Raw genomic sequence first — 27,595 nt, 5'->3', positions numbered from 1 at the left:
GTCAAAGAAAAAAACTCTCCGACTCTAATCCCAGGCAGGCTCAGACATGCAGGAACACAATCCTGCTCTCAGAATAAACACACTGTGCTTCTTTCTTTTTTTTTTTTTTTTAGAGAGGAGGCAGACACAAACAGGGAAGGAAATGAACAGCAAAAGCCTGTTCAGAGGGAAGTTGAGGTGCAGCAAGGACCCAGCAGCTGAGTATGCTGCCAAAGGGGACACATTCAGTTCCCCACCCCCGGCTCAAACTGGCCACCGGCCCAGGAGCACCCTCAGTAGCCTTGGATCCAGGAGCTGGAGAAAAGCCGTCCTCCACCTGCTGGAGATAGAGACATACTAACCACCGGAGGAAGGGGCTGGTCGTCTGGTATCACTGCCTTCAGTTTGTTTATCTCTATCTCCACCTGCTGGTAGGCGGACTTAACCACCAGCTCCTGGATTCATCTGCTGCAGGTGACAAGGAAATTTCTCTTATCCTGCCTTTCCTCCAGGATGCGTATTTTATTTGCAAGCCAGTCCCCATATGTTTTATGACAAAGACCACTGACCACTTTAAGAGTTACCCTTTGAACGGACTCTATCTGGGTTATATTCTTTGAAAAAGCAGTTTCCACCTACATTTATAGAGAGGCAATATCACCTCCTTCCTGCTGGAAATTCCTCTCCCTACCACCAAAGCATCCTTCTAGCTTCTTCCATCATCTTATCTACCCATTTAACCAGCTTAATATTAGCAGTTATTATCACCCCAAGATCACACTTTTTCCAAAATCATCCATGGAAAGATACATGACCACTTCTACAATCAGGCTTCAGGGACTAGTTACGTTTTCAGAACATAAGAAAAACAGTAACATTTTATAAGTATTCCTCAATGAGCTTAATCTTTCCATATTTTTCTCTTTATGGGTCTTTCCGAGTATGCTTTTACCCAACTGTTTTATCAAATTTTCAATACTTGAATATAAGAGTACATTAATAAGACTGCTTTAAAAATCTACAGCCTTCTCTCATTTATGATCCCGTTTTGGCTAGACTTAGCAGGGTGATACTAGCAGTGTTTACAGAAAATGTGCAGCATGATTCCCACGGTTTAGCTCATTCTAGGTGGCCAAATGTACAAGAACACAAATTTAAAAAATATATAAATGCTGTTCTAATTAATGTTCTTACTTCTCAAAGATAATTTAGATAAAGTGAGTACTGAAGTATTGTATTTAAAGGTCTTATGTAACCATCTAATCAAACACACAATAACTAATAATTTAATAATTTAATTTCTAATAATTTGATGAACAGCCTAAGCTACTTACCACTTTTTTTGTTATTGGCATTGTTAGGCTGTAGTTTGGGTTTCTTGAAAAATGTTCCACCAGGTTTATTAAATGGCTGATTCATCTTTCTTTTTATTCCTCTTGCAGCACTGGACTGGTTATGATAATCCACAACAATACCAGGTCTCTGCATACCTCCAAAATCCCCCATCTGTGGCAAATGTTTTAAATCAAAAATATTAGCATAAGATAAGACAAAATAAACAAGATGCATTAATGTACAAAATGGCATAAAATTGGAAAGCAAGCAAGCTGTAAAAGCTATGAGTAGATACTTTTCTAAGTATCATTAAACAATGATTTTCAAATCATTTGTGGAAAAGAAAATTCTTACATCTTGTAAGTGGTACAATAACCAGGTATTAGACTTATAAAAAAAAAAACCTGAAATATTTTATACCAAAATTTTTCAATAGGAACTGAAAATAAACCAACACTGTTAATGATAAACTTCCTAGTGTGCAATACCTCTGTTTTTGCAAAATTAGGAATGTAACACTTTGCGTTACAATTATATGCAAACATTTAGCCACACACCTGGTCAAATTGTATATTTCACTGAATCCCCTAAGTGAACAGAAGTCGACACAGATTTTACGTGGTACAAAATAGCACAGGTACCTCCCTGTATCAGGTGTTCTCCGAGGATAGCAGACTTTATAGTCTCACAAGTGGCCATCGCCCGTTCCGGAATTTACCAACGTCTAAAGAGAGCTTTGTGGAGTGTGAGGCAAGCTCCACTGCACATGCATGAATGCCTTCCTGACTACCACGAGAACACAGTCTCCTCAGTTTAATACTACAGCAAAAAAATAAAGTAAAAAAACTACAAAGGAGACAACTCTAAGGGGAGGTGGGAGGGATTGTGAGAATATAAAGCCTGTTGTCCTCAGAGAACACCTGCTAAGTACCTGCGCTTTCTCCGAGGACAAGCATGCTTACAATTCTCACAAGTGGGGAATTCCTAGCATCTAGGCTCACCAAAACCAACAAACACTGGTAGGGCCTCGCAACAGCGAAGACATAACAGCGATTACCCTGAAACTATATACAATCTGAATGAGAGTGTAGACTGGAAAAGAATAAAATGGGACTACGAGGGTGGAGTTGGATTCTAGACCCCAAACAGATTCTGTAACATAGTCTGCCCTAACCGACTGTCACGTCGGGTATCCTGCTTAAGGCAGTAGTGTGATGTGAATGTGCAGACTGAAGGCCATGTCACAGCCTTGAAAATTTCTTCAATGGAGGCTGACAGCAAATGGACTACCAACGCAGCCATGGCTCTGACATTATGAGCTGTAACATGACCCTCTAGGGCCAGCCCAGCTTGCGCATAAGTGAAGGAAATGCAATCTGCCAGCCAAATAGAAATGGTGTGTTTCCCGATGGCGACCCCCATCCTGTTGGGATCAAAAGAAAGAAAAAGCTGGGCAGACTGCCTATGCGGCCTTCCCAACTCTATGTAAAAGGCCAATGCTCTCTTGCAATCCAAGGTGTGCAAACTGCTTTTGCCAGGATGGGCATAAAGTCTGGGAAGAATGTTGGCAAGACAATGGACTGGTTCAGATGGAACTCCGACACTACTTTCGGTAGGAACTTAGGGTGCGTGTGGAGGACTACTCTGTTGTGATGAAACTTAGTATAAGGTGCATCCACCACTATGGCCTGAAGCTCACTGACTCTGTGAGCTGAAGTAACAGCCACCAAGAAAATGACCTTCCAGGTCAAGTACTTCAGATGGCAGGAATTCAGTGGCTCAAAAGTTGCTTTCACCAGCTGTATGAGAACGACGTTGAGATCCGATGATACTGGTAAAGGTTTGACAGGAAGCTTTGACAAAAACAAACCTCTCATAAAGCGAAATATAGGCTGTCCAGAGATGGGCTTACCTTCTACACGCTGATAAGCACTAATTGCACTAAGGTGAACCCTTATGGAATTGGTCTTGAGACCAGACTCTGACAAGTGTAGAAGGTATTCAAGCAGGGTCTGTGTAGGGTAAAGCAAGGGGATCTAGGGCCTTGCTCTCACACCAGATGGCAAACCTACTCCATTTCAAAGAATAGCACCTCTTAGTGGAGTCTTTCCTGGAAGCCAGCAAGACCCGGGAGACACCCTCTGAAAGACCCAAGGAAGCGAATTCTAGACTCTCAACATCCAAGGTGTGAGAGCCAGAGACTGGAGGTTGGGATATAGAAGGAACTCCTCATTCTGCGTGATGAGTATCAGAAAATACTCCAATCTCCACAGTTGTTCAGAGGATAACTCCAGAAGTTGAGGGAATCATATCTGCCATGGCCAGTACGGTGCGATCAAAATCATGGTTCCACGGTCTTGCTTGAGTTTCAACAAAGTCTTACCCACTAGAGGTATGGGAGGATATGCATACAGAAGACCTGTCCTCCAATTGAGGAGAAAAGCATCTGACGCTAGTCTGTCATGGGCATGAAGACTGGAACAGAACTGAGGGACCTTGTGGTTGAGCTGAGTGGCAAAAAGATCGACCGAGGGGGTGCCCCACACTCAGAAGATCTTGCGGGCTATGCCCATATTGAGAGACCAATCGTGAGGTTGCATTATCCTGCTCAGTCTGTCAGCCAAGGTATTGTTTTTGCTTGCCAGACCATGCCATGTTGGCGAGCCCAATGCCACATCTGGACAGCCTCCTGACACAGAGGACATGATCCAACGCCCCCCTGCTTGTTAGTGTAATACATTGCAACCTGATTGTCTGTTTAGATGAGAACAATTTGGTGAGATAGCCGATCTCTGAAAGACTTTGGAGAGTTCCAGAATCCAGAAGATTCGTTTCCTGGGAGGACCAAGCTCCTTGAGAGTGAAGCCCATCTACATGAGCTCCCCATCCCAGGAGAAATGCATCCGTCATAAGCACTTTCTATTGCCGAGGAATTTGGAATGGAAGCCTCAGAGTCAAACTGGATCGAATGGTCCATCACTGAAGTGAGCTTACAAGTTCTGGAGACACTTGAATGACATTTTCCAGGTTCCCCGTGGCTTGATACCACTGAGAAGCTAGGGTCCATTGAGCTGATCTCATGTGAAGACGTCTTGGGTATAATGTACACTATGGAAGCCATGTAGCCCAACTATCTCAACATCTGCCAAGCTGTGACCTGCTGAGAGGAACGAACCTTGGATGCGAGTGTGACCAGATTGAACTCTCTTTGCTCCAGGAGGTAGGCTCGAACCATCTGCGTATCGAGCAAGGCTTCTATGAACTCCAATCGCTGGACAGGGCAGAGATGGGACTTTGTTTAGTTTAAAACGAACCCTAGTAGCTCGAGCACCAGAATAGTCATCCCCATGGACTCCTGAGCACCCTCCTCTAAGGTGCTCTTCACCAGCCAATCGTTGAGTTATGGGAACACATGGACTCCCAGTCTGCGTAGTGATCCTGCAACTACCGCTAGACATTTGGTGAAGACCCAAGAATCTGATGCGAGGTCAATGTGCAGCACGCAGTACTGAAAGTGATATGTTACCAGCCGAAATCGAAGATACGTCCGGTGGGCTGGAAGTATTGGGATGTGAGTATATGCATCCTTTAAGTCCAGAGAGCATAGCCAATCATTTTTCTGAATCACTGGGAGAAGGGTGCTCAGGGAAAACATTCTGAATTTTTCTCAGGTCTACTAGGAAGTTGTTCAGGGCCCTTCAGTCTAGGATGGGACGCATCCCCCCTGATTTCTTTTGCACAAGGAAGTACCTAGAACAGAATCCCTGCCCTTTCTCCCCTGGTGGAACGGGTTCAACCGCATAGGCCTTCAGAAGGGCTGAGAGTTCCTCTGCAAGTACTTACCTGTGCTGAGAGCTGAACAAATGAGCTCTCGATGGGTTATTTGGAGGGCGTGTCTGAGAGACTACATAAGAACATAGGAGTAGCCATACTGAGTCAGACCAATGGGTACATCTAGCCCAGTATCCTGTTTTCCAAACAGTGGCCAGCCAAGTCAAAAATACTTGGCAGAAACCCAAATCATGGCAACCCTCTATACTACAAATCACAGGGTAAGCAGTTGCTTCCCATGTTCCTCCAGGAATCTGTCCAAATCTTTTTTAAACCCAGATACACTAACCGCTGTTACCACATCCTTTGGCAAAGAGTTCCAGAGCTTAATTATTTGTTGAGTGAAAAAATATTTCATCCTGTTTTAAAAGTATTTCCATGTAACTTCCTCAAGTGTCCCCTAGTCTTTGTACTTTTGGAACGAGTAAAAAAAAAAAAAAATCAATTTAGTATTCTATACCACTCAGGATTTTGAAGACCTCAATCATATCTCCCTTCACCTGTCTCTTTTCCAAGCTCAAGAGCCCTAACCTCTTTACCTTTCCTCATACAAGAGGAGATCCATCCCCTTTGTCATTTTGGTCGCTCTTCTTTGAACCTTTTCAAATTCCGCTATATCTTTTTTGAGATACAGCGACCAGAACTGAACGCAATACTCAAGGTGCAGACGCACCATGGAGAGATACAAAGGCATTATAGTATTTTCAGTCTTATTCACCATGCCTTTCCTAATAACTCCAAGGACCATGTTTGCTTTTTTGGCCACCGCTGCACACTAAGCAGATTTCAGCATATTATCTACAAAGACACCCAGATCTTTATCCAGAGTGCTGACCCACAAGGTGGACCCTAGCATCAGGTAACTCCGATTCAGATTATTCTTTCCAATGTGCATCACCTTGCATTTGTTCACATTAAATTTCATTTGCTATTTGGATGTCCAGTCTTCCAATTTTCTAAGGTCTTCATGCAATATTTCACAGTCTGCACGTGTTTTAACAACCTTCAATAGTTTTGCATCATCTGCAAATTTGAACACCTCACTTGTCGTTCCGATTTCCATATCATTTATAAATATGTTAAAAAGCATCGGTGCAAGTACAGATACCTGCGGCACTCCACTGTTCACCCTCCTCCATTGAGAGAAATGACCATTTAACCCTACCCTCTGATTTCTGTCCAGTAACCAATTCCTAATCTGCACCAGAACATTGCCTCCTATCCCATGATGCTTTAATTTTCTCAGGAGCTCTCATGAGGAACTTTATCAAAAGCTCTTATTAGACTTTGGTAAATTTTGCACCGGCGACGCAGGTCAGCGTCACCCCACATAAGAATTATAAACCTGTTTGTCCTCAGTGAATAAACACGACATCTTTTGGAAAATTTTAGCACAAATATGTTTGCATTTATTTTTTTCTTAATAATTCAAAATGAAAAAATAGTGCCTTAAGCAGGTACTAAATCTGGGCACCCTTTCAGTCAATACTTTGTGATAGCTCCTTCAGCAGAAAAGGCATCTTCCAAATGTTTCCTGTAGACAGCTAAAGCTTACTACTGTTATTTAGGAATTCTTCCCCTCCCCCCCACACACATTTCTTTGGGGAACTCTCCTAGCTCAGAAATATTCTAATATATCCTTGCACATACTGCATGTTTGTGGTCTCATAGTTCTAGTTTTTCAGGACTTCATGGTTGATTTTGAAATAGGTTTCAGATCAGTGTCTTGTGAAATATCCAGTCTCTTCTAAGTTTTGATTTCTTCATCAACTATGGAACATCACCTTCTAGGATGTGCTGATTTTTAGCTGAATCCATTCTTCCTTCCATCTGAACAATTATCTCCTGTCCCATTACCTACCACACTACCCAAAACATAATACATACACCCCATGCTTAATAGTTGGTAATGTGTTCTTTTATTCAACTGTTTTACTCAAATATACTCAAATATATTTTGTATCCTGTGTGGTTGTAGATAAACAATTCAATTTTTGTTTCATCAGTCCTAAGCACTTTGTTACAAAGAAGTTTCAAGGGTGATGATACAGAGAAACTGAAACAAATCTCGGTGAATCTGAAAGACGTACTGAGACAAATAAAAAAAAATAAAGAGTAGTAAATCACTTGGACCAGATGGTATACACTCAAGGGTATGAAAGAACTCAAACATGAAATCACTGAACACAGCCAAAAATGGTTTAACGGGACAGTCTCAACATGGATTCAGACAAGGGAAATCCTGCCTCACCAATTTGCTTCATTTCTTTGAAGGTGTGAATAAACATGTGGATAAAGGTGAGCCAGTTGTTGTAGTATATCTAGATTTCAGTAAGGTAAAATTATGTTTTACCTGATCATTTTCTTTCCTTTAGCAACAGCAGATGAATCCAGGAATTGGTGGGTTGTGTCCATCTACCAGCAAGTGGAGATAGAGATAAACAGAACTGGTGGGAGTAATACCAGACAGCCAGCCCCTGCATCAGTTAGTATAAGTCTTTCAAAAGCAGTAGAAGTAGGCCAACTAGAACAAACAACTTGAACTCAGAAACCATCCTCACTATAATAAAAGAGAACCAACCATAGAACTATATAACTATGGAGCATCTGTTCCAAAAATCACTGCCCTGGCAGATTTCATGTCCCTGTCTAAAGCTGCATTAGAGGAAAAAGAACACAGTAGCGGAAAAACAGTCGGCTAACGGGAGGGATCCTGGATTCATCTGCTATTGCTAAAGGAAAACAATTATCAGGTAAGACATAATTTTACCTTCCTTATCACAAACTGCAGATGAATCCAGAAACTGGTGGGATGTACCAAAGCATACCCTAAGAAGGGCCAGAAGCCGACATCCCCCAAGCTAATACTTGAGCCCCAAAACACGCATCTTCATTCGCGGCGACATCCAACCAGTAGTGTTTGACAAAAAGTATGACGAGAAGCCCAAGTAGCTGCACGACAAATTTCATCCACATGAAGAACAGAAGTCTCTGCCCAAGACGTCACCTGCGCCCGAGTAGAATTAGCTCGCAGAGCAGGAGGAGGATCTCAACCCTGTAACAGATACACCAACCCAATGGCCTCCCTAATCCAACGAGCTACGGAGGCTTTAGAGGCTGCCTCACCTCTCCGCAGTCCCGAAAGAAGCACAAAGAGGTGACCCGATCGACAAAATTCATTCATAACCTGCAGGTAACGGAAAAGCACCCTCTGCACATCTAACAGGCGAAGAGATGCGAATTCCTCTGGAAAATCCTCTTTCCGAAACGATGGAAGAAAAAGAGTCTGAGGTGAAAATCTGACACCACCTTCGGGAGAAAATATGGCACTATCCTAACAGAGACCCCTGTCTCTGAAAGCTGTAAAAAGGGATCCTGACAAGACAAAGCCTGAAGTTCGGAAATGCGCTGAGCTGAGGTAAAGGCTATCAAAAACACCATCTTAAGAGTAAGATCCTTATCCGTTACCTTTTACAAAGTCTCGAACAGACCTGCTTGGAAAGCACGGAGCACCAGGTTTAAATGCCAAGGAGGACAAGGCCGCTGAAGGGCAAACAAAGATGAATAGCCCCTTGCAAAAAACGAACTAAATCCAGGTGAAATGCCCGGCTACTCGACCTCAAAAGAAAGCTAGAGCAGTCACTTAAACTCGAAGAGAATTATAGGTGAGACCCTTATAAAGACCTTCCTGCAAAAAATCTAAGATCACCGAAATCAAAACCAGGAAGGGCGACCTGGTCTGCTCAGTGCACCACAAGGAAAATATTTTCCATACTCAGACATAAGCGTAAGTAGTCCGTTTTCGGGCCTGGAGAAGAGTGGTAGTAACAGGTTCTGAAAACCCCTTTCTCCTCAACCAGTGCCTCTCAATAGCCAGGCCGTAACACCAAATCAGGAGGGATTTTCCATCGGACAGGACCTTGGTGTAGTAGATCCGGAATCACCGGAAGCCGCAGTGGAGTGTCGTGTAGCAACCAAACCAGATCCGCATACCACAGTCTTCAGGCCCAATTTGGTGCCAACAGAACCACTAGCCCCTGATGACGACTGATTCAATGTAGGATTCTTCCTATCAGGGGCCACGGAGGAGAAACAGTGTAGCCCCTTCTTCGGCCACGGCTGCAGTAGAGTGTCGAGTCCTGCAGATCTGGGCCGCCTTTTTCGGGAGAAAAATTTGGGTACCTTGGCATTCTGGGACATGGCCATGAGGTCCATCACTGGAGCTCCCCCAACGATGACAAATCAGTCGAAATGCAGATGATGACAGCATCCACTCTGCCACATCCAAAAGAGTATGACTGAGGAAATCCGCTTGGATATTGCTCTGGCCCGTGATGTGAGCCACCGAAAGGCAAAGAACATGAGTCTCCGCCCACTCCATCACACGGGATGCTTCCAATGCTAGAGGCAAATTGTGTGTACCTCCTTGTCGATTGATGTAGGCCACCATCGTCGAATTGTCCAACAAAACTCTAACTGCTTTCCTTTGCAGGAGATCCTGAAAAGCTGCTATTGCGTTCACTACCACTCTCAATTACAAACGATTTATGGACCAAGCCGCCTCGAGAGGAGTCCAAGTTCCTTGGGTCATTCTATCCAGACAATGAGCACCTCATCCCCACAAACTGGCATCCGTCACGACCACCATCCAGTCCAGGGAGGCTAATGGCATGCTCTTCTGCAAAGTGGACGGGAGGAGCCACCAAGTCATGCTGCCCCTGGTCAAGTCCGTTCAGGGCAGTCGCCACTGATAGTCCAGGGAAGTCAGTGACCATCTGCTCAGGAGAAACAACTGTAGAGGACGCATGTGAGCCCTCACTCATGGCACCACCTCCAGCGTAGCTGCCATGGACCCCAGGACTTGAACATAGTTCCAAATGCGAGGGCGGGGCAGCCAAAGCAAGCAGCAGAACTGTGCAACCAGCTTGATTCGCCGGCCATCGGGAAGAAAGACTTTCCCTACCTTCGTGTCGAATAGCACTCCGAGGTATTCCAAGGTCTGAGTTGGGTGAAGTTGACTCTTGTCTGAATTGATAATCCAGCCCAAAGACTGCAGAAGAGTGATTACCCGGCGGTGGCAGCCCGACTCTCCCGAGTTGAGTTCGCTCGAATCAACCAGTTGTCGAGATAGGGATGAACCCGAATCCCTTCTTTACATAAAAAGGCCGCCACCACTACCATGACCTTTGAGAAGGTGCGTGGAGCTGTGGCCAATCCAAAAGGATGAGCTTGAAACTGGAAGTGCTACCCTAGAATCGCAAACCTGAGGAATCTCTAATGCGGTTACCAAATCAGAATGTGTAAGTAAGCTTCTCGCAGGTCAAGATCCATCAAGAACTCTCCCAGCTGGACTACTGAAATAACGGCCCACAAAATTTCCATGCGAAAACGTCAAACTAGCAGAAACTTCTTCACGACCCTTAAATCAAGAACTGGCAAAAAGTTTCGCCCTTTTTGGGAACTACAAAGTAAATGGAATAGTGGCACTTGCAAAATTCAGGAGGAGGCACAGGAACAACGATTCCCGACTGTAGAAGCTCTCACATGTGCTTTGAACTGCTTCCCACTTTGAACGCGTGCCGCATCGAGACTCCAGAAAAAAATTCTGTGACGGGTGCACGGAACTCCAGTTTGTATCCTTCTCACACCACATGGAGGACCCATTGGTCTGAGGTTATCTTGACCCACTCTGGGAGAAACAGATACCTGTCCCCCAATCTGCTCCTCCGCAGAACGGGCCAGTGCCCCATCATTGGGAGGTGTGAGGAGTGGCTCCCTGACGAGTGGAGGCTCCTGAAGTTCGCTTCTCACTGCGAAAGGAAGATCTTTGCTGGAAACGAGGACGCTGAAAGGACCCAGAAGCCCATCCCGTGCAATACTGGCGCACCTCCCGCAAACGGGATTTGGAGGGCCCCTGTCTTGAAGCAGGTTCAGGCTTATCTTCAGGAAGGTGCTGGGATTTGGAATCTCCCAAATCCTTAACAATTTTCTCTAAGTCTTCCCCAAACAACAGCTTACCTTGAAAAGCCAATGGATGAGGCGTAGTTTGGAGGCCATGTCAGCAGACCAATGACGAAGCCACAACATTCTCCGAAAGGAAACTGCTAGAGCCATAAGCTTGGCTGTAGAATGAACCAAGTCATAAATGGCATCTGCTAAATAAGCGAGACCTAACTCCATGTGAGAAAAGAACGGAGATCCGGCTCCATCTGCCTCCTGAAGATACTCTTGACCACAGTGGAGCAAACTAAGACAGCTTCTAGCCACATAAGAGCTACATACAGAAGCTTGAAGCACAAAGGTCACCTCAAATATGCGCTTTAAAGAAGCTTCCAGACGTCTGTCTTGCATGTCCTTGAGTGCTATCCCACCTTCAATCGGTAAAGTAGTCTTCTTAGTGACTGCTGTGACTACAGCGTCCAACTTAGGAAGGGCCAACTGTTCCGATCGAACTGCTGCGACAGGATAAAGACAAGACATGGCCTTGGACACTTTAAGAGCGCCATCTGGGTCTGACCACTGTGCCGTAATTAACTCGTCAACGGCCTCATGTACCGGAAAAGCTCTTGCCGGGTGTCTAGTACTGGCCATCTTAGGGTTCACAGACTGAGCAGCCGCAACGTCTAGTTCATCAATATTTATAGCTTCTAAGGCCTGTGAAATGAGAGAGAGTAATTTATCTTTGTGAAAGAGGCAAACTGCAGAAGGATCATCTGCCTGTTCTTGAGGAAGGTCAAAGTCCTCCAAATCCTCCACGGCCGCCTGTCTCTAAGACCCCTCAGAGAGAGCTGACCAACAGAGCCGCAGACACTGGAACCAAGGACCCCTCCTCAGGAACAGGAGAGGTCTTTTGTCTCTTAAGAGAAGTTCCTTCCTCAGGAGAAGATCCCAAAAAACCTTTATCACCCCCAGAGGCTGCACAAGGCCCGAGGCGGCAGGAGAGTGCAGAAAGAGACAGGAAGCCTGTCAGGAGCGAGTATGGGGTGAGGCAGGGACCTAGCAGTAAAGTATGCAGCTGACACCCTCAGTCAGTCACCCCCCAGGCTCAACTGACCAATGGCCCAGGAGCACCCTCAGTGGCCTTGAATCCAGGAGCTGGAGAGCAGCTGTCCACCACCTGCTGGAGTTAGAGATATACCTGATGCAGGGGCTGATCATCTGGTATTACTCCCACCTGCTGGTAGATGGACACAACCCACCAGTTCCTGGATTCACCTGCTGTTTGTGACAAGGAAGTTTTGATAAAATCCATCATGAGAGGCTCCAGAGAAAATTAAAAAGCCAAGGGAGAGGAGGCAATGTTCTGGGAAATGGTTAATAAATAGGAAACACAGTAAGGTTAAATGGCCTTTTCTCTCAATGGAGGAAGGTAAATACAGGGAGTGCCCCAGGGATCTGTACTGGGATCTGTTCTATTTAACATATTTATGTGATCTTGAAATGGCAAATGAGGTGACTAAATTTGCACATGAAAACTATTCAAAGTTATTACAACAGAAGACTGTAGGAAATTGGAAAACTGGGCACCTAAATGGCAGATAAAATGTAATATGGACAAATGCAAAGTGATATACATTGGGAAAAATAATCAAAATCTTAGTTACCTGATGCTAGGTTCAACATCAGGACAATAAGCTGAAATCTTCTGCTCAGTGTGCTGTGACAGCCAAGAAAACAAAACAAAATGCTAGGAATTATTAGGAAAGGGATAGAAAATAAAAAGAAATTGTGTCTTACTAATAATTTTCCTTCCTTTAATCAGCTACGCTGCTCTGCACAAATAGGTGTTAACCCTTTCCACCAGCAAGTGAAGGTAGAGAAAAATGAATTCTGCCAGTGACATAACCAGTATAAACTGGAGTGCTCCCTCCAACAATCCAGTATGTATTTGCCCAAGTAGCGGAAATTCCCTTTTTGTAACACCCCCATGCCCCATCAACCACTGTAGGCACAATGATAATCAAACGAGCATAACATCACAGAGTGGCACGCGCAACACTGCATATTCCAGGATATAGCAATATCACAGGAACCCCATATTGCTGCCAATCACAATAAAGACAGATTTCTCTTATTCTATTTCATTTATCTTTGAAAGAACTGAAAGGAATCACAGCACACACCCAGAACTCAGGGCTGAAGTCTTCCAACAGCAGACTGCAGGAGGTGGAAGGAGAGGCTGGAGGCTGACTAAAGGAAAGAAAATTATCAACTAAGACAATTTCTCCCTCCTTAGCACTGTTCTGCCCAAATGAAATGAACTGAAAAAGATCTAGTGGGCGAGGGATGACAAGCCCCCCCCCTCCCCCAATGACAATTCTGGCAAAGTCCGTATAGAATCTGCTTAGCAAAGGAATTGAGCAATAACTAAGTCACTGCCCTTTAAATCTCCTCAGGGGCCACCTCCCAGGCCTCCACCCATGAAACAGCCTAAGCCCTAGTGAAGCAGGCCTTCAGCCCAAGGCACTGGACTTCTTGCAGATGTAGGAAGCACCTTGATCCACTTTGCAATGGAGGCCTAGTGGCTGTCTGGCCCCTCCAAACGCCATGGAAAAGCACCAAGAGGTGGTCAGAGACACGAAAGTCATTTGTCTCCTTCAGACACTGGAGCAGTGTCCTCTGTACATCCAGCCTGTGGAGCCTCCTTGATTCACATGGAAAAGAGACACCACCTTCATCAGAAAGGAGGGAGCTATAGGGAAGGCCACTGAATCTTCCGTGAAGGAAAGGTATGGGTTCCAACCAGACAGGGCCTGCAGCTCAGAGACAGTATGAACCAAAGTGATGGCCACCAGAAATTACTACTACTACTATTTAGCATTTCTATAGCGCTACAAGGCGTACGCAGCGCTGCACAAACATAGAAGAAAGACAGTCCCTGCTCAAAGAGCTTACAATCTAATAGATATGGTTTTGATAGTAAGGTCCTTGATGGAGGCTGAGTACAGGGGCTCAAACAAAGCTCAGACAGTGCCCTGAGAGCCAGAATGAAATCCCAGGAAGGCACATCACTCCCACCACTTCCCTAAGCAAGGCCAGAGAGGTACACGTCACTTTCCCCTGAAAACTGGCCAAAGCAGTCACCTGGACCCCTCATGGAGCTCAAAGCCAGCACTTGGTCCAGGCCTTGGTGAAAGAACCCCAGAACATCAAGGATTTGAGCCCTCCAAGGAGACAGTGATCTTTCATTGCACCAGGAATCAAAAACTCACCAGACCCCGACATAAGCCAGGATGCAGAGGAGTTCCTCGAACACAGTATCGTAGAAGTCACTGCGGGAGAAAACAGAGCAACTAAGAAAGTCCACCTGAACACTGCCTATGCCCACAATATGGACCACCGAGAGGGCCTGCAGATGGTTCTCTGTCCCCCAACAGAGACACGCGGCATCCAGGGCCACCGCCTGACTCCTGGTTCCACCCTGCTTGCTGATGTAAGCCACAGCCATGGCATTATCCAACATCACTCTGACCATTTTCTCATCAAGGAACGGCAAAAACTCCTGCAGGGCCACCTGGGTCTCCAGACGATTGATGGACCAGACTGCCTCCTGGCTCGTCCAGGTCCCCTGTTACACCCAAACCAAGCAATAAGCTCTCCAATCAAGGAGATTCAAACACGTGGTGACCAGGACCCACTGAGGGGGATCTAGCAGAACCTCCCTCAGAAGATGCACTGTACTGTCCCACCAACCCAGACAAGTGCCTTAGACGAAAGAGGCAGGGAACGATGAAAGCTCTAAGAAGATGCGAGCCCACTGGGACAACAGCGCCTGTTACAGGGGCTGCATGTGCGCCTTTAGCCAAGAAACCACCTCCAAGTCACAGTCATGGACCCCAGAAGATGTAAGCAGTCCCACAGCTTCTGCGCCCAGTCCTCTGGAAGAAACACCAATTCCCAGGAACTGCTGAAGTGGACTCCGAGGTACTCCAAGTACTGAGATGGAACCAGATGGCTCTTCAGCCACTTCATGACCCAACCCAGAGCCTCAAGAAGGGAAATGACCCTAGACGTGCCCAACTGGCCTCCACAGCCGAGTTGGCTCAAATCAACCAGTTGTCCAAGTAGGGATGAATCCTAACACCTTGGCAATGCAGATTCACCGTTACAATCACTATCACCTTGAAAAAGAAGGAGGGCACCATAGTCAAGCCAAAGGACAAGGTCCGAAACTGGAAGAGCCACCACAGAACAGAAGTGCAGATATCTCTTGTGATGGGCTGAAATGAGAAAATGCAAATAAGTTCTGTAAGGTCTAAGGAGATCAAGAACTCCCCTGGACGGACTGAGGCAATCACAGAGTACAGTTTCCAACCGGAAATGTTGGAATTGCAGGCAAGCATTTACCCCTTTGTGGTCCAAAATGGGTTAAAATGAGCCGCCTTTCTTTGGGACCACAATATAAATGAAGTACCTCAGCCCGCACTCTGCTGAAAGGACGGGTTCCACGCCCCTAGATCACACAGGTGCTGGAGAGTAAGAATGACACCCTGCTGCTTTAGAGCCAAGTCACATGGGAAAGACATGAAGGCATTGGGAACAGGATGAATTCAGGGAGTTCCCCTTCTAAATCATCTCCACCACCTGTTGATCTGAGGTTATATGGCTCCAATCATGGTGGGAGAGAGATGGCCTGCCTCCAAAGAGGGGCCTGCCACACCCTCACTGAGTAGGTATGGTGGCTGCAGTCCCACCCAAGGTTCCGGCCCCTTTTGGACCATGAAAGGAACCCCTCTTCAAGGATCTATCCTGCCCCAAAAGCTGAACCTGAGAGCATAGAGCTGCCCTGAGGCCCACCCTGCTGGGGTGCCACTCGAGGAGGAAGACCAACGAGAGCATTTTGGCCTCAGCTCCAGGACACACAGAGGCTGCGGCTCTCCCATATCCTTAACTAGCTTCACCAGACAGAAAGTACCCCCTAAAAGGCAACCGACTCAGAAGCTTCTTAGCACCGCACCCAAGACCAAGTGGCAAGTCATAGCCATCAGCGCCCCAACCACCGAGGCCATAATGGAATAGGAAGAAAGATGGACAATTGTCGCAAAGGATATCCACCAAAAAGCACTCCACTCCAGGCGAGACTCAGGCAGCTGCTGCAAACAACACAGCATAGTCTTGGCCACATAGATGCCACAAATAGAAGCCTAAATACTCAAGGCTCCTACAGAAAAGGCAAGGTGAAGATTTTGCTCCACCTTCTTCTCATGGAGCTCCCAGAGCACTGAGCCCCCCTGAACCAGAACAGCAGTAGCCTTTGTGACCACTGTAACCAAATACTTCTCGACTTCCTCAGGAGCAGAGGCATAAAGGTGACCAAACGCCCTAGCCCCCTGGAGGGTCGTCATCTGGAGGGGGACCATAAGTACATAAGTAATGCCACACTGGGAAAAGACCAAGGGTCCATCGAGCCCAGCATTCTGTCCACGACATCGGCCAATCCAGGTCAAGGGCACCTGGCAAGCTTCCCAAATGTACAAACATTCTATACAGTGGTGGAAATAAGTATTTGATCCCTTGCTGATTTTGTAAGTTTGCCCACTGACAAAGACATGAGCAGCCCATAATTGAAGGGTAGGTTATTGGTAACAGTGAGAGATAGCACATCACAAATTAAATCCGGAAAATCACATTGTGGAAAGTATATGAATTTATTTGCATTCTGCAGAGGGAAATAAGTATTTAATCCCTCTGGCAAACAAGACCTAATACTTGGTGGCAAAACCCTTGTTGGCAAGCACAGCGGTCAGACGTCTTCTGTAGTTGATGATGAGGTTTGCACACATGTCAGGAGGAATTTTGGTCCACTCCTCTTTGCAGATCATCTCTAAATCATTAAGAGTTCTGGGCTGTCGCTTGGCAACTCGCAGCTTCAGCTCCCTCCATAAGTTTTCAATGGGATTAAGGTCTGGTGACTGGCTAGGCCAACTCCATGACCCTAATGTGCTTCTTCCTGAGCCACTCCTTTGTTGCCTTGGCTGTATGTTTTGGGTCATTGTCGTGCTGGAAGACCCAGCCACGACCCATTTTTAAGGCCCTGGCGGAGGGAAGGAGGTTGTCACTCAGAATTGTACGGTACATGGCCCCATCCATTCTCCCATTGATGCGGTGAAGTAGTCCTGTGCCCTTAGCAGAGAAACACCCCCAAAACATAACATTTCCACCTCCATGCTTGACAGTGGGGACGGTGTTCTTTGGGTCATAGGCAGCATTTCTCTTCCTCCAAACACGGCGAGTTGAGTTCATGCCAAAGAGCTCAATTTTTGTCTCATCTGACCACAGCACCTTCTCCCAATCACTCTCGGCATCATCCAGGTGTTCACTGGCAAACTTCAGACGGGCCGTCACATGTGCCTTCCGGAGCAGGGGGACCTTGCGGGCACTGCAGGATTGCAATCCGTTATGTCGTAATGTGTTACCAATGGTTTTCGTGGTGACAGTGGTCCAGCTGCCTTGAGATCATTGACAAGTTCCCCCCTTGTAGTTGTAGGCTGATTTCTAACCTTCCTCATGATCAAGGATACCCCACGAGGTGAGATTTTGCGTGGAGCCCCAGATCTTTGTCGATTGACAGTCATTTTGTACTTCTTCCATTTTCTTACTATGGCACCAACAGTTGTCTCCTTCTCGCCCAGCGTCTTACTGATGGTTTTGTAGCCCATTCCAGCCTTGTGCAGGTGTATGATCTTGTCCCTGACATCCTTAGACAGCTCCTTGCTCTTGGCCATTTTGTAGAGGTTAGAGTCTGACTGATTCACTGAGTCTGTGGACAGGTGTCTTTCATACAGGTGACCATTGCCGACAGCTGTCTGTCATGCAGGTAACGAGTTGATTTGGAGCATCTACCTGGTCTGTAGGGGCCAGATCTCTTACTGGTTGGTGGGGGATCAAATACTTATTTCCCTCTGCAGAATGCAAATAAATTCATATACTTTCCACAATGTGATTTTCCGGATTTAATTTGTGATGTGCTATCTCTCACTGTTACCAATAACCTACCCTTCAATTATGGGCTGCTCATGTCTTTGTCAGTGGGCAAACTTACAAAATCAGCAAGGGATCAAATACTTATTTCCACCACTGTATATGTTATTCCTGGAATTGTGGATTTTTCCCAAGTCCATTTACTAGTGGTTTATGGACTTGGCTTTTAGGAAACCGTCTAACCCCTTTTTAAACTCTGCCAAGCTAACCGCCTTCACCATGTTCTCCGGCAACGAATTCCAGAGTTTAATTATGCGTTGGGTGAAGAAACTTTTTCTCCGATTTGTTTTAAATTTACTACACTATAGTTTCATCGCATGCCCCCTAGTCCTAGTATTTTTGGAAAGCGTGAACAGACGCTTCACATCCACCTGTTCCACTCCACTCACTATTTTATATGCCTCTATCATGTCTCCCCTCAGCCGTCCCTTCTCCAAACTGAAAAGCCCTAGCCTCCTAGTCTTTCTTCATAGGGAAGTCTTCCCAACCCCGCTATCAGTTTAGTCGCCCTTCGCTGCACCTTTTCCAATTCTACTATATCTTTCTTGAGATGCAGCAACCAGAATTGAACACAATACTCAAGGTGCGGTCGCACCATGGAGCAATACAATGGCATTATAACATCATCCTCACACCTGTTTTCCATACCTTTCCTAATAATACCCAACATTCTATTCGCTTTCCTAGCCACAGCAGCACACTGAGCAGAAGGTTTCAGTGTATTATCGACGACGACACCCAGATCCCTTTCTTGGTCCTTAACTCCTAACGTGGAATCTTGCATGACGTAGCTATAATTTGGGTTCTTTTTTCCCCACATGCATCACCTTGCACTTGCTCACATTAAATGTCATCTGCCATTTAGCCGCCCAGTCTCATAAGGTCCTTCTGTAATTTTTCACAATTCTCTTGCGAGTTAACGACTTTGAATAACTTTGTGTGATCAGCAAATTTAATTACCTCGCTAGTTACTCCCATCTCTAAATCATTTATAAATATATTAAAAAGCAGCGTTCCTTGCACAGACCCCTGAGGAACCCCACTAGCTACCCTTCTCCATTGTGAATACTGCCCATTTAATCCCACTCTCTGTTTCCTATCCTTCAGCCAGTTTTTAATCCACAATATGATATTTCCTCTTATCCCATGACCCTCCAATTTCCTCTGTAGCCTTTCATGAGGTACCTTGTCAAACGCCTTTTGAAAATCCAGATACACGATATCAACCGGCTCCCCTTTGTCCACATGTTTGTAAATTGGTCAGGCAGGATTTCCCCACACAAAAGCCGTGCTGACTCGGTCTCAGTAATCCATGTCCTTGGATGTGCTCTGTAATTTTGTTTTTAATAATAGCCTCTACCGTTTTCCCCGGCACCATCGTCAGACTCACCGGTCTATAATTTCCCGGATCTCCCCTGGAACCTTTTTTGAAAACTGGCGTTACATTGGCCACCCTCCACTCTTCCAGTACCATGCTCGATTTTAAGGATAAATTGCATATCACTAAACAGTAGTTCTGCAAGCTCATTTTCAGTTCTATCAGTACTCTAGGATGAATACCATCCGGTCCAGGAGATTTGCTACTCTTCAGTTTGCTAAACTGCCCCATTACGTCCTCCAGGTTTACCGTGAAGTCAGTAATTTTCTCCGACTCGTCCGCTTGAAATACCATTTCCGACACCGGTATCCTACCCAAATCTTCCTTGGTGAAGACCGAAGCAAAGAATTCATTCAATCTCTCCACTACGTCTTTGTCTTCCATGATTGCCCCTTTTACCCCTCGGTCATCCAGCGGCCCAACCGATTCTTTTGCCGGCTTCCTGCTTTTAATATATCGAAAAAAAGTTTTACTATGTTTTTTGCCTCTAATGGTATCTTTTTTTCGTAATCCCTCTTGGCCTTCTTTATATACTATGAGGGAAATGCTTTGAAGGCCCAGTGAGGCCCTCCAGCAAAGATCTCCATCAGAAGGGTCCTCGGCAGGCACCATTAACATGCCCAGGGCCTGTGACACCTCATCAATAAGATGAGAAAGTTCCTCACAACGGAAAAGCCAATCACATGGGACTGCTCCTCTTCCTCCTCCCCGAGGGAGGTGCTCCTCAGAATCTGAATCCACAAGGGACTGGGAGTCATAAAGGCCCAGTTCCTCCCTGTGTTACTTAGAAACCAGAACAGAGTCCCCATTAGGGGAGGGTGACCCAGTCTCAGCCTGTGGGGCTTACTTTAATCATCTGTGTTAAACTCTAGAGTCAAAAAGCCCCAGGGGCTCCATCGGGATACCCTTGAGGGTAGACCCAAGGTAGGTAGGGAAGACCCCCACCACCACCACCACCCCTCCAAGTCCCTCTGGGCCTGTGCTACATGAGAACATAGGACTGCCATACTGGGACAGACTGAAGGTTCATCAAGCCCAGTATCCTGTTTCCAACAGTGGCCAATCAAGGTCACAAGTACCTGGCAAAATCCCAAAACAGTAAAACAGATTTTATGCTGCTTATCCTGGAAATAATTAGTGGATTTTCCTAAGTCCCTTAATAGTGGCTTATAGACTTTTCTTTTATGAAATTATCCAAACCTTTTTTAAACCCTGATAAGCTAACTGCTTTTACCACATTCTCTGGCAACGAATTCCCGAGATTAATTACACGTTGAGTAAAGAAATATTTTCTCTAATTTGTTTTAAATTTACTGTTTAGTACCTTCATTGTGTACCCCCTTGGTTCTTATGTTTTGGAAAGAGTAAACAAGTGATTCACATCTACTTGTCCCACTCTACTCAGTATTTTATAGACTTCTATCATATCTTCCCCTCAGCAATCTCTTCTTCAAGCTGAAGAGCCCTTGAACATTTTTGTCACCCTTCTCTATATCTTTTCTAACTCCGCTATAGTCGCCTTGAGATGCGATGACCAGAACTGCACAATATTCAAGGTGAGGCGGCACCATGGAGCAATACAAAGGAATTATAATATCAGTTTTGTTTTCCATTACTTTCCTAATATTTCCTAACCTTCTATTTGCTTTCTTAGGTGCCGCTGCATACTGAACAAAGGATATCATCATATTTATTTATTATTTATTTAAAAAAACATATACCACTTAATTGATACCTAGATCTTTTTCCTGGGCAGCAATTTCTAGTGTGGAATCTTGCAACAAGCGGCTAAAGCTTGGGTTCCTCTTTCCTACATAAATCATTTTGCACTTGCTCACATTAAGGACTAAATTCTGTTTATAGCACCAAAAATAAAAATATATGCTAAGTAGTAGTCTATAAGCAGCGCTCCAAGTTGGGCGCCATTTATAGAATAACATTTGATGACAGGATCTGCACCCAATTTTGGGCATGAGGATTTACACCAACTAAAACCCGATGTAAATCCTTGCACCTAAACTAGGCACGGATCTGCCTAATTCTAACACTGTGCCCAAATTCAAGGAAAGTCCCTGACCCGCCCATGTCCCTCCCATGGCCACTCCCCCTTTATGGTTCTGCACGTAAAAATTTAAGCGCACATCTTTATAGAACAGTGACTAAAAGAAGCACACAGATTTTAATCATTGACAATTAGCATCAATAAATATTAGAGCCCAATTATTAGCATTGTCTTGCTATGCAATTAAATTGCGCATGCAAATTGGGTGCTTGCCTAAATTTGCACACACACACACATATATATATATATATATATATATAATATAGAATAAGAGGGTTAATATAATTTGTCATTTGGACGCCCTATCTCTCAGACTCGTAAGGTCCTCTTGCAATTTTTCACAATGCTCTTGCGATTTAACAACTTTGAATAACTTTGTGTCATCGGCAAATTTGATTATCTCACTAGTTATTACCATCTCTAAATTATTTATAAATATGTTAAAAAGCAGCGGTCCCAGCACAGTCCACTGAGGAATCCCACTATCTACCCTTCTCCGTTGAGAATACTGACTATTTAACCCTACTCTCCGTTTTCTATCTTTTAACCAGTTTTTAATCCAAAATAGGACACTGGCTTTCTAATTTCCTCAAAAGTCTTTCATGAGGTATTTCTCAAATGCCTTTTGAAAATCCAGATACACAGAATCAACTGCCTCACCTTTATCTATATGTTTATTCACCCCTTCAAAAAAATGTAGTAGATTGGTGAAGCAAGATTTCCCTTCATTAAATCCATATTGGCTTTGTCTCATTAATCCATGCCTATGTATATGCTCAGAAATTTTGTTCTTTATCGTTTAGCTCAGCACCAACGTCTGGCTCACCAGTCTATAATCACTCTGGAAACCTCTTTAAAAACTGGCGTTATATTAGTCACCCTCCAATGATACCATGCTTAATTTTAAAAGATACATATACTGTAGCTCAGACCAGTTCGTTATATCTTGTTTAACCGTACAAGAACTTGCTTTGAGTTTAACCACACATCTATTTATCCAAACTAACTCTGCACTACTCAACTTGTCCCCTTAACTACATGATAAGCTGTATTGTAGAAAAGCATTAGAATCATACCTTTTGTAATAAGCAAATTAGACTAATGCAATTCACTGTATCTGGGCCTCAGAACCACTGATATTCGACATTTACAACTAGTTCAATACACCACCATTAAATTAGTCACTGGAAAAAAGAAACTTGATCATGTCACCCCTCTCTTGAAAACAGCCCATTGGCTCCCTTTATTTCACCGCATTATATATATAAGATCCTCCTGTTAATTTATAAGACCCACCTCTCCAGCGAGCCACCATAACTCTCCCATTTACTAATCCCCTATTCTAATCAGAGATCCCTTCGGTCATCCTTTCAAAATTTGCTGACGGTACCATCTTTTCGGGAAATTATACACGAATGTTCTAGGAAAGCAATTTTTTTCTCTTCAAGGACCAGAACATTGGAATAAACTGTTATAGTACCTTCGTCATTAGACTTCACTCCAAGCATTTAAATCAGAAATTATGACTTTCCTTTTTCTAGATGCATATACCTCATTTAACTACACATTTGTCCTTGGAGATCGAGCATGATTGACTTTAAGAGTGTTGTTTCTTTTTTAAAGCACTACCTTCCCCTTCTTCCCTTCCTCCTATCCTATAAATATCGTAGTTCCGCCCCTCTCCCCTTCTAGTCATATCCTTTTTTCTTACTTACAGTGTGTAATATATAGTAACACAGTAAATGACGGCAGAGTTGTATTATTTCCCTCTCTCTCTTCCTTTAATGTACCTATCTAGTCTGTAAGCAGCCTAGAAATACATTTGATGTGCGGGATAGCAAATACTAAATAAACTTGAAGAGATATTTGAATGTTCTAATGCATATTTATTAGATGTTTAATTGGTTTCATGCTGACATTGTATTCTATCTACATTATTTGAAAGTTCTTCCATGCTGTCTATTATGGTATTGTAATGACATTTATCATATTTCTGTTGTATGGTTGTTCTGTAGTGCTGTTAAAACTGTATATTTTTGATACTGTTTCATGGTAGTCCTATTAGATATCAATTTGCTGTTTCCAAGTTGACCAAATATAAACATAAATACAATAAATGAGGTAATTTTACGATTGTTATGCTGCTAACAAAACTAAGGGCTCTATCGTTTTTAGCTCTTGCTAATGCTAGAGACATCCATAGGGCATGCGCTAAAAACGCTAGAGCGCCTACAGCGCAGCTTAGTAAACAGGACCCCAAGTTTTATAGTAAACTGTACCTGCTGTACACCGCCATGGGTGAATCTCTTTATAAAGGCGGTTAATAAATCCCAATAAATAAATTATATATTAACAGCTCTGGAAAGTCATTTTTTAGTTCCATCAGTACTCTGGTATGTATACCATCCGGTCCATGTGATTTGCTACTCTTTAATTTATCAAACTGCCCCATTACATCTTTCAGGTTTACACAGATTTGTTTCAATTTCTCTGACTAATCAGTAATGAATATAATTTCTGGCACTGGAATCGCCCCCAGTTTTTTTTTTCCAATTAGCTTTATTTCTTTCAAAGGGGAATCAAGCTAGCCAAACCAAAAAAGAAATTAGATCTTACCTGCTAATTTTCTTTCCTTTAGTCCCTCTGGACTGATGGGTTATGCACGCCTATCAGCAGGTGGAGACTGAGAACTTTGATTCTTGCGCGAGACTATAATACTCTTGTCCAGCCTCAGTTTGAATCAGTATCTTCCTACCTAAGCAAGAGTGGAAGACAGAGAAAAGAAGGTGCATCTGTGCTCGCGGCAGGTCCCCAAACAGCCACATAGCAATCAAGCAATACTGCTAGCTTTTGTTTTGGTTTGTTTTTTGAAACCTCAATAATAAAACCAGAGTTCAACATAGATTACACAAATTATCTCTACGAAAAGTCAAATATACTGAACAACAACTATCCAGGAAAAGACTAGTCTAATACACAGGGTGGGATCTAGACCAGTCCAGAGGGGCTAAAGGAAAGAAAATTAGCAGGTAAGATCTAATTTCTCTTTCCTTAGCATCCCTCCGGACCAGCAAGAAATAAATGATGGGAAGTACCAGAGCAGTATATCTAAGGGTGGGACTCACAAAGCTCCACAGTAAGAACATGCTCACAAAAACAAACCCCACTTCCTGATGCGCTTGAACATCCAGCCTGTAGTGACGAACAAAAGTATGGAGAGACAAACATGTCACCATCTTACAGATGTCCAAAGGTGGAACGAGGGACCGCTCAGCCCAAGAGAGGCCACACCCCTCGTGGAATGAGCCCAATACCTTCCAGACCCACCCTGCCCAAAAGAAGATAGGCAGAACCTATGGCCTCCTTGATCCACATCACAAGAGTGGCTTTAGAAGCAGACAAACCTTTCTGATAACCACCGAGAACAAAAAGATGGTCTGGCCACTGAAAGTCCTCTGTCCTACGCAGATACTCCTGCAAACCTTTCCACACTTATAGCTTATACAGAGAATGCTGCTAATCCGAGCCTGAAGAACCAAAAACGGACAACACAATGGTCTGGTTCAAATGAAAAGATCGAAGAGACAAAAAGTGGGATCAGTCTCTTCAAAACAGACCAAAAACGCCGATTATGAATCACAAAGTTTAATAAAGGATAACTCAACACATTACCATGTTTCGACACTAGAAGTGCCTTCTTCAAGAGTCTTGGTAAACAATCCTTATCTTCAGAAAAGAATCTTTGAAAAGTGAAATGTAGCAGTCTTTATAAAGACCTTTGATGGGCTTTGCGAATGCTGTCAGGCATGAAAAATGAATGAAAAGACAAGACGACGTTAGGAAGAAAGGAACAGGCCGCAAAATTACTCAATCCTTTGAAAACTCCAAGAAGCACCATCATATCCATAATTGGGAAACCCACCGATGGATTATAAAGTTGTAAGTTTCCAAACCTAGAGCCCACTCCCCTGGATCCAGAGTCTGACGAAGTCTGCCTGTAGATTTTGCACCCGGCCACATGAACTACAGACAGATTCAAGAGATAATACTCCATCCATCTCGTGAGAAGCACCGTCTCCTTTGCCAGCTCGCAACTTTTTGTGCTATTCTGGCAATTGATATACGTCACCGCCGTAGCATTGTCACAGAAAACTTGCACCACTCTGCTCACAATCAGACTGCGAAACACTTGAAGGGCCAATCGTATCGCCTGGTCTCCAACAGATTTATGAGAGAATATGTTTCCTCCTGGGACCAGAGTCCCTACGCCAACCGCCCCAGGTAATGGTCTCCCCAGCCCATGAGACTGGCATCTGTTGTCACAACCATCCATTGAGAAGGATCCAACTGGAAGTAAGGAGCCACCAACTGAGACTCTTGCACACCTCCACTCGGAGCTGCAACCAGTCCTCCAAAGAGCCTGATGGCACCACTGGAAAAGAGGGGACCACTGCAGCAGACGTATGTGAACCTTGGCCCATAGCACCTCTTGGCCGTCGCCATGGATCCTAGACCCTGAAGGTAATCCATGGCTTGGGGGACTGGTCAGCGAAGGATGTTGTGAATCTGATTCTGCAACTTATGAATTTGGGGCAGAGGAAGCAGCCATGACCACCACCATCACCTTGGTAAAGGTCTGAGGGGCCATCATTGGAAGAAAAAGCATGGCACAGAATTGATAATGATGTCACAACACCACAAAACGAAGGAATCTTTGGTGTTGCTAACTGATTGGAATGTGTAGATAAACTTCGGTTCAAATCCAACACGGTAAGAATTTCCCCCGAATGAACTGCGACAATGAGAAATCGAAGACTTTCCATGCAAAAAAAGGAGACCTTTAAAGCCAGATTCATGCCTTAGAGATATAAAATGGGTCAAAACAGTCCCTCTTTCTTCGGGACAACAAAATAGATGGAATAACGACCCATGCCCATCTCTTCTCAAGGAACCGGACAGACCACCCGGAGACACAGAAGCCTCACAAGTGTTTCCCTGACCATCTCAGGAATGACAGAGAGACTCCAGAAAGGCATCCAGGAGGGATCGTGCAAACTCTAAGGCGTACCCGTCGCAAATATGTCAAGGATCCACTGGTCCAAGATTATTTGGGCCCACCTCCAATAAAATTCTCAAGCTCCTACAGGAATTAGAGGATGGTCCCTGACATTTTCACGGCAAAAAGACGATCCTGGGACTAAGACACCAAACTAACCTCTCGGCCTCCACAATGGGACCATGAAAGAACTGAGCGCTCAGAAGAAAACAAGATCTTTGAGTACCAGTCAACGTCCCAGGATGAAAACGTCTAAAATCACACGCACAGCCCAGACCCAACAGAAAGCCACGGCCCACATATCTAGTGCAATCCTCTGGAATGAGGCATTTTGGACTCTCCTCAACTCTTGACCAACTTGTCCAGCTCCTCACCAAACAGCAAGGCACCTCGAAAGGGAAACTTTATTGAGCTTAGACCTGGAAGCCGCATCCGCAAAGCCACAGAGAATGCCGAGCCGCTACACTGAGAGCCATAGAGTTAGTCAAAGTTCTAAGCAAATCAAACAGCATATCCACCAAAAAAACCAAACAGCAAACCAAACAGCATATCCACCCCATCTCTATCTGAGAGACTTCCCGGTCAATCAAGGACAAAGTCAAAAATAGGATCCAACCAACAAAAGCACGCCCTGACCACCAATCCTCCACAAATGGCAGCCTGTACTACCAAGGTGGAAACATCAAAACAGTGCTTCAACAGAAACTCCATTCTGCAATTCCGAGGGTCTTCCAATGCCGCACCCCCATCATCTAGAACAGTCGTCTTCTGACACCACCGCATCGACGACAGGGGGCTTCAGCAAAGCCTTATCCTTTTCCAAAATAGGATAAAGGTGGATGTTAGGCCTGACCAAACGAACAAAATGGAGTATCAAGAACTTCCCACTGCGCTTGAACTCTCTCTCTCTCTCTCTCTCTGAAGTCTTGATGCATGGGAAAAGACTTACCTGACTTACAGATCTCCTTCACCA

General features: G+C 44.6%; 1 protein-coding gene across 1 annotated transcript in view; it reads right to left on the bottom strand.

Annotated features, from left to right (window-relative positions):
• The window catches only part of LOC115472445 (DBIRD complex subunit ZNF326-like), a 282,530-nt gene that overhangs the window by 220,940 nt on the left and 33,995 nt on the right, over positions 1 to 27,595 (bottom strand). Inside the window, exon 4 of the mRNA XM_030206732.1 lies at positions 1,314 to 1,485. Within this exon, the coding sequence (XP_030062592.1) occupies positions 1,314 to 1,485 (172 nt within the window). The remainder of the gene's footprint in view (positions 1 to 1,313; positions 1,486 to 27,595) is intronic.

The sequence above is a fragment of the Microcaecilia unicolor genome, chromosome 6 (genome assembly GCF_901765095.1).
Source record: "Microcaecilia unicolor chromosome 6, aMicUni1.1, whole genome shotgun sequence".
NCBI lineage: Eukaryota > Metazoa > Chordata > Amphibia > Gymnophiona > Siphonopidae > Microcaecilia > Microcaecilia unicolor.
Note: the sequence above shows the minus strand (reverse complement) of the source record. Positions and strands in the feature narration are given on the sequence as shown.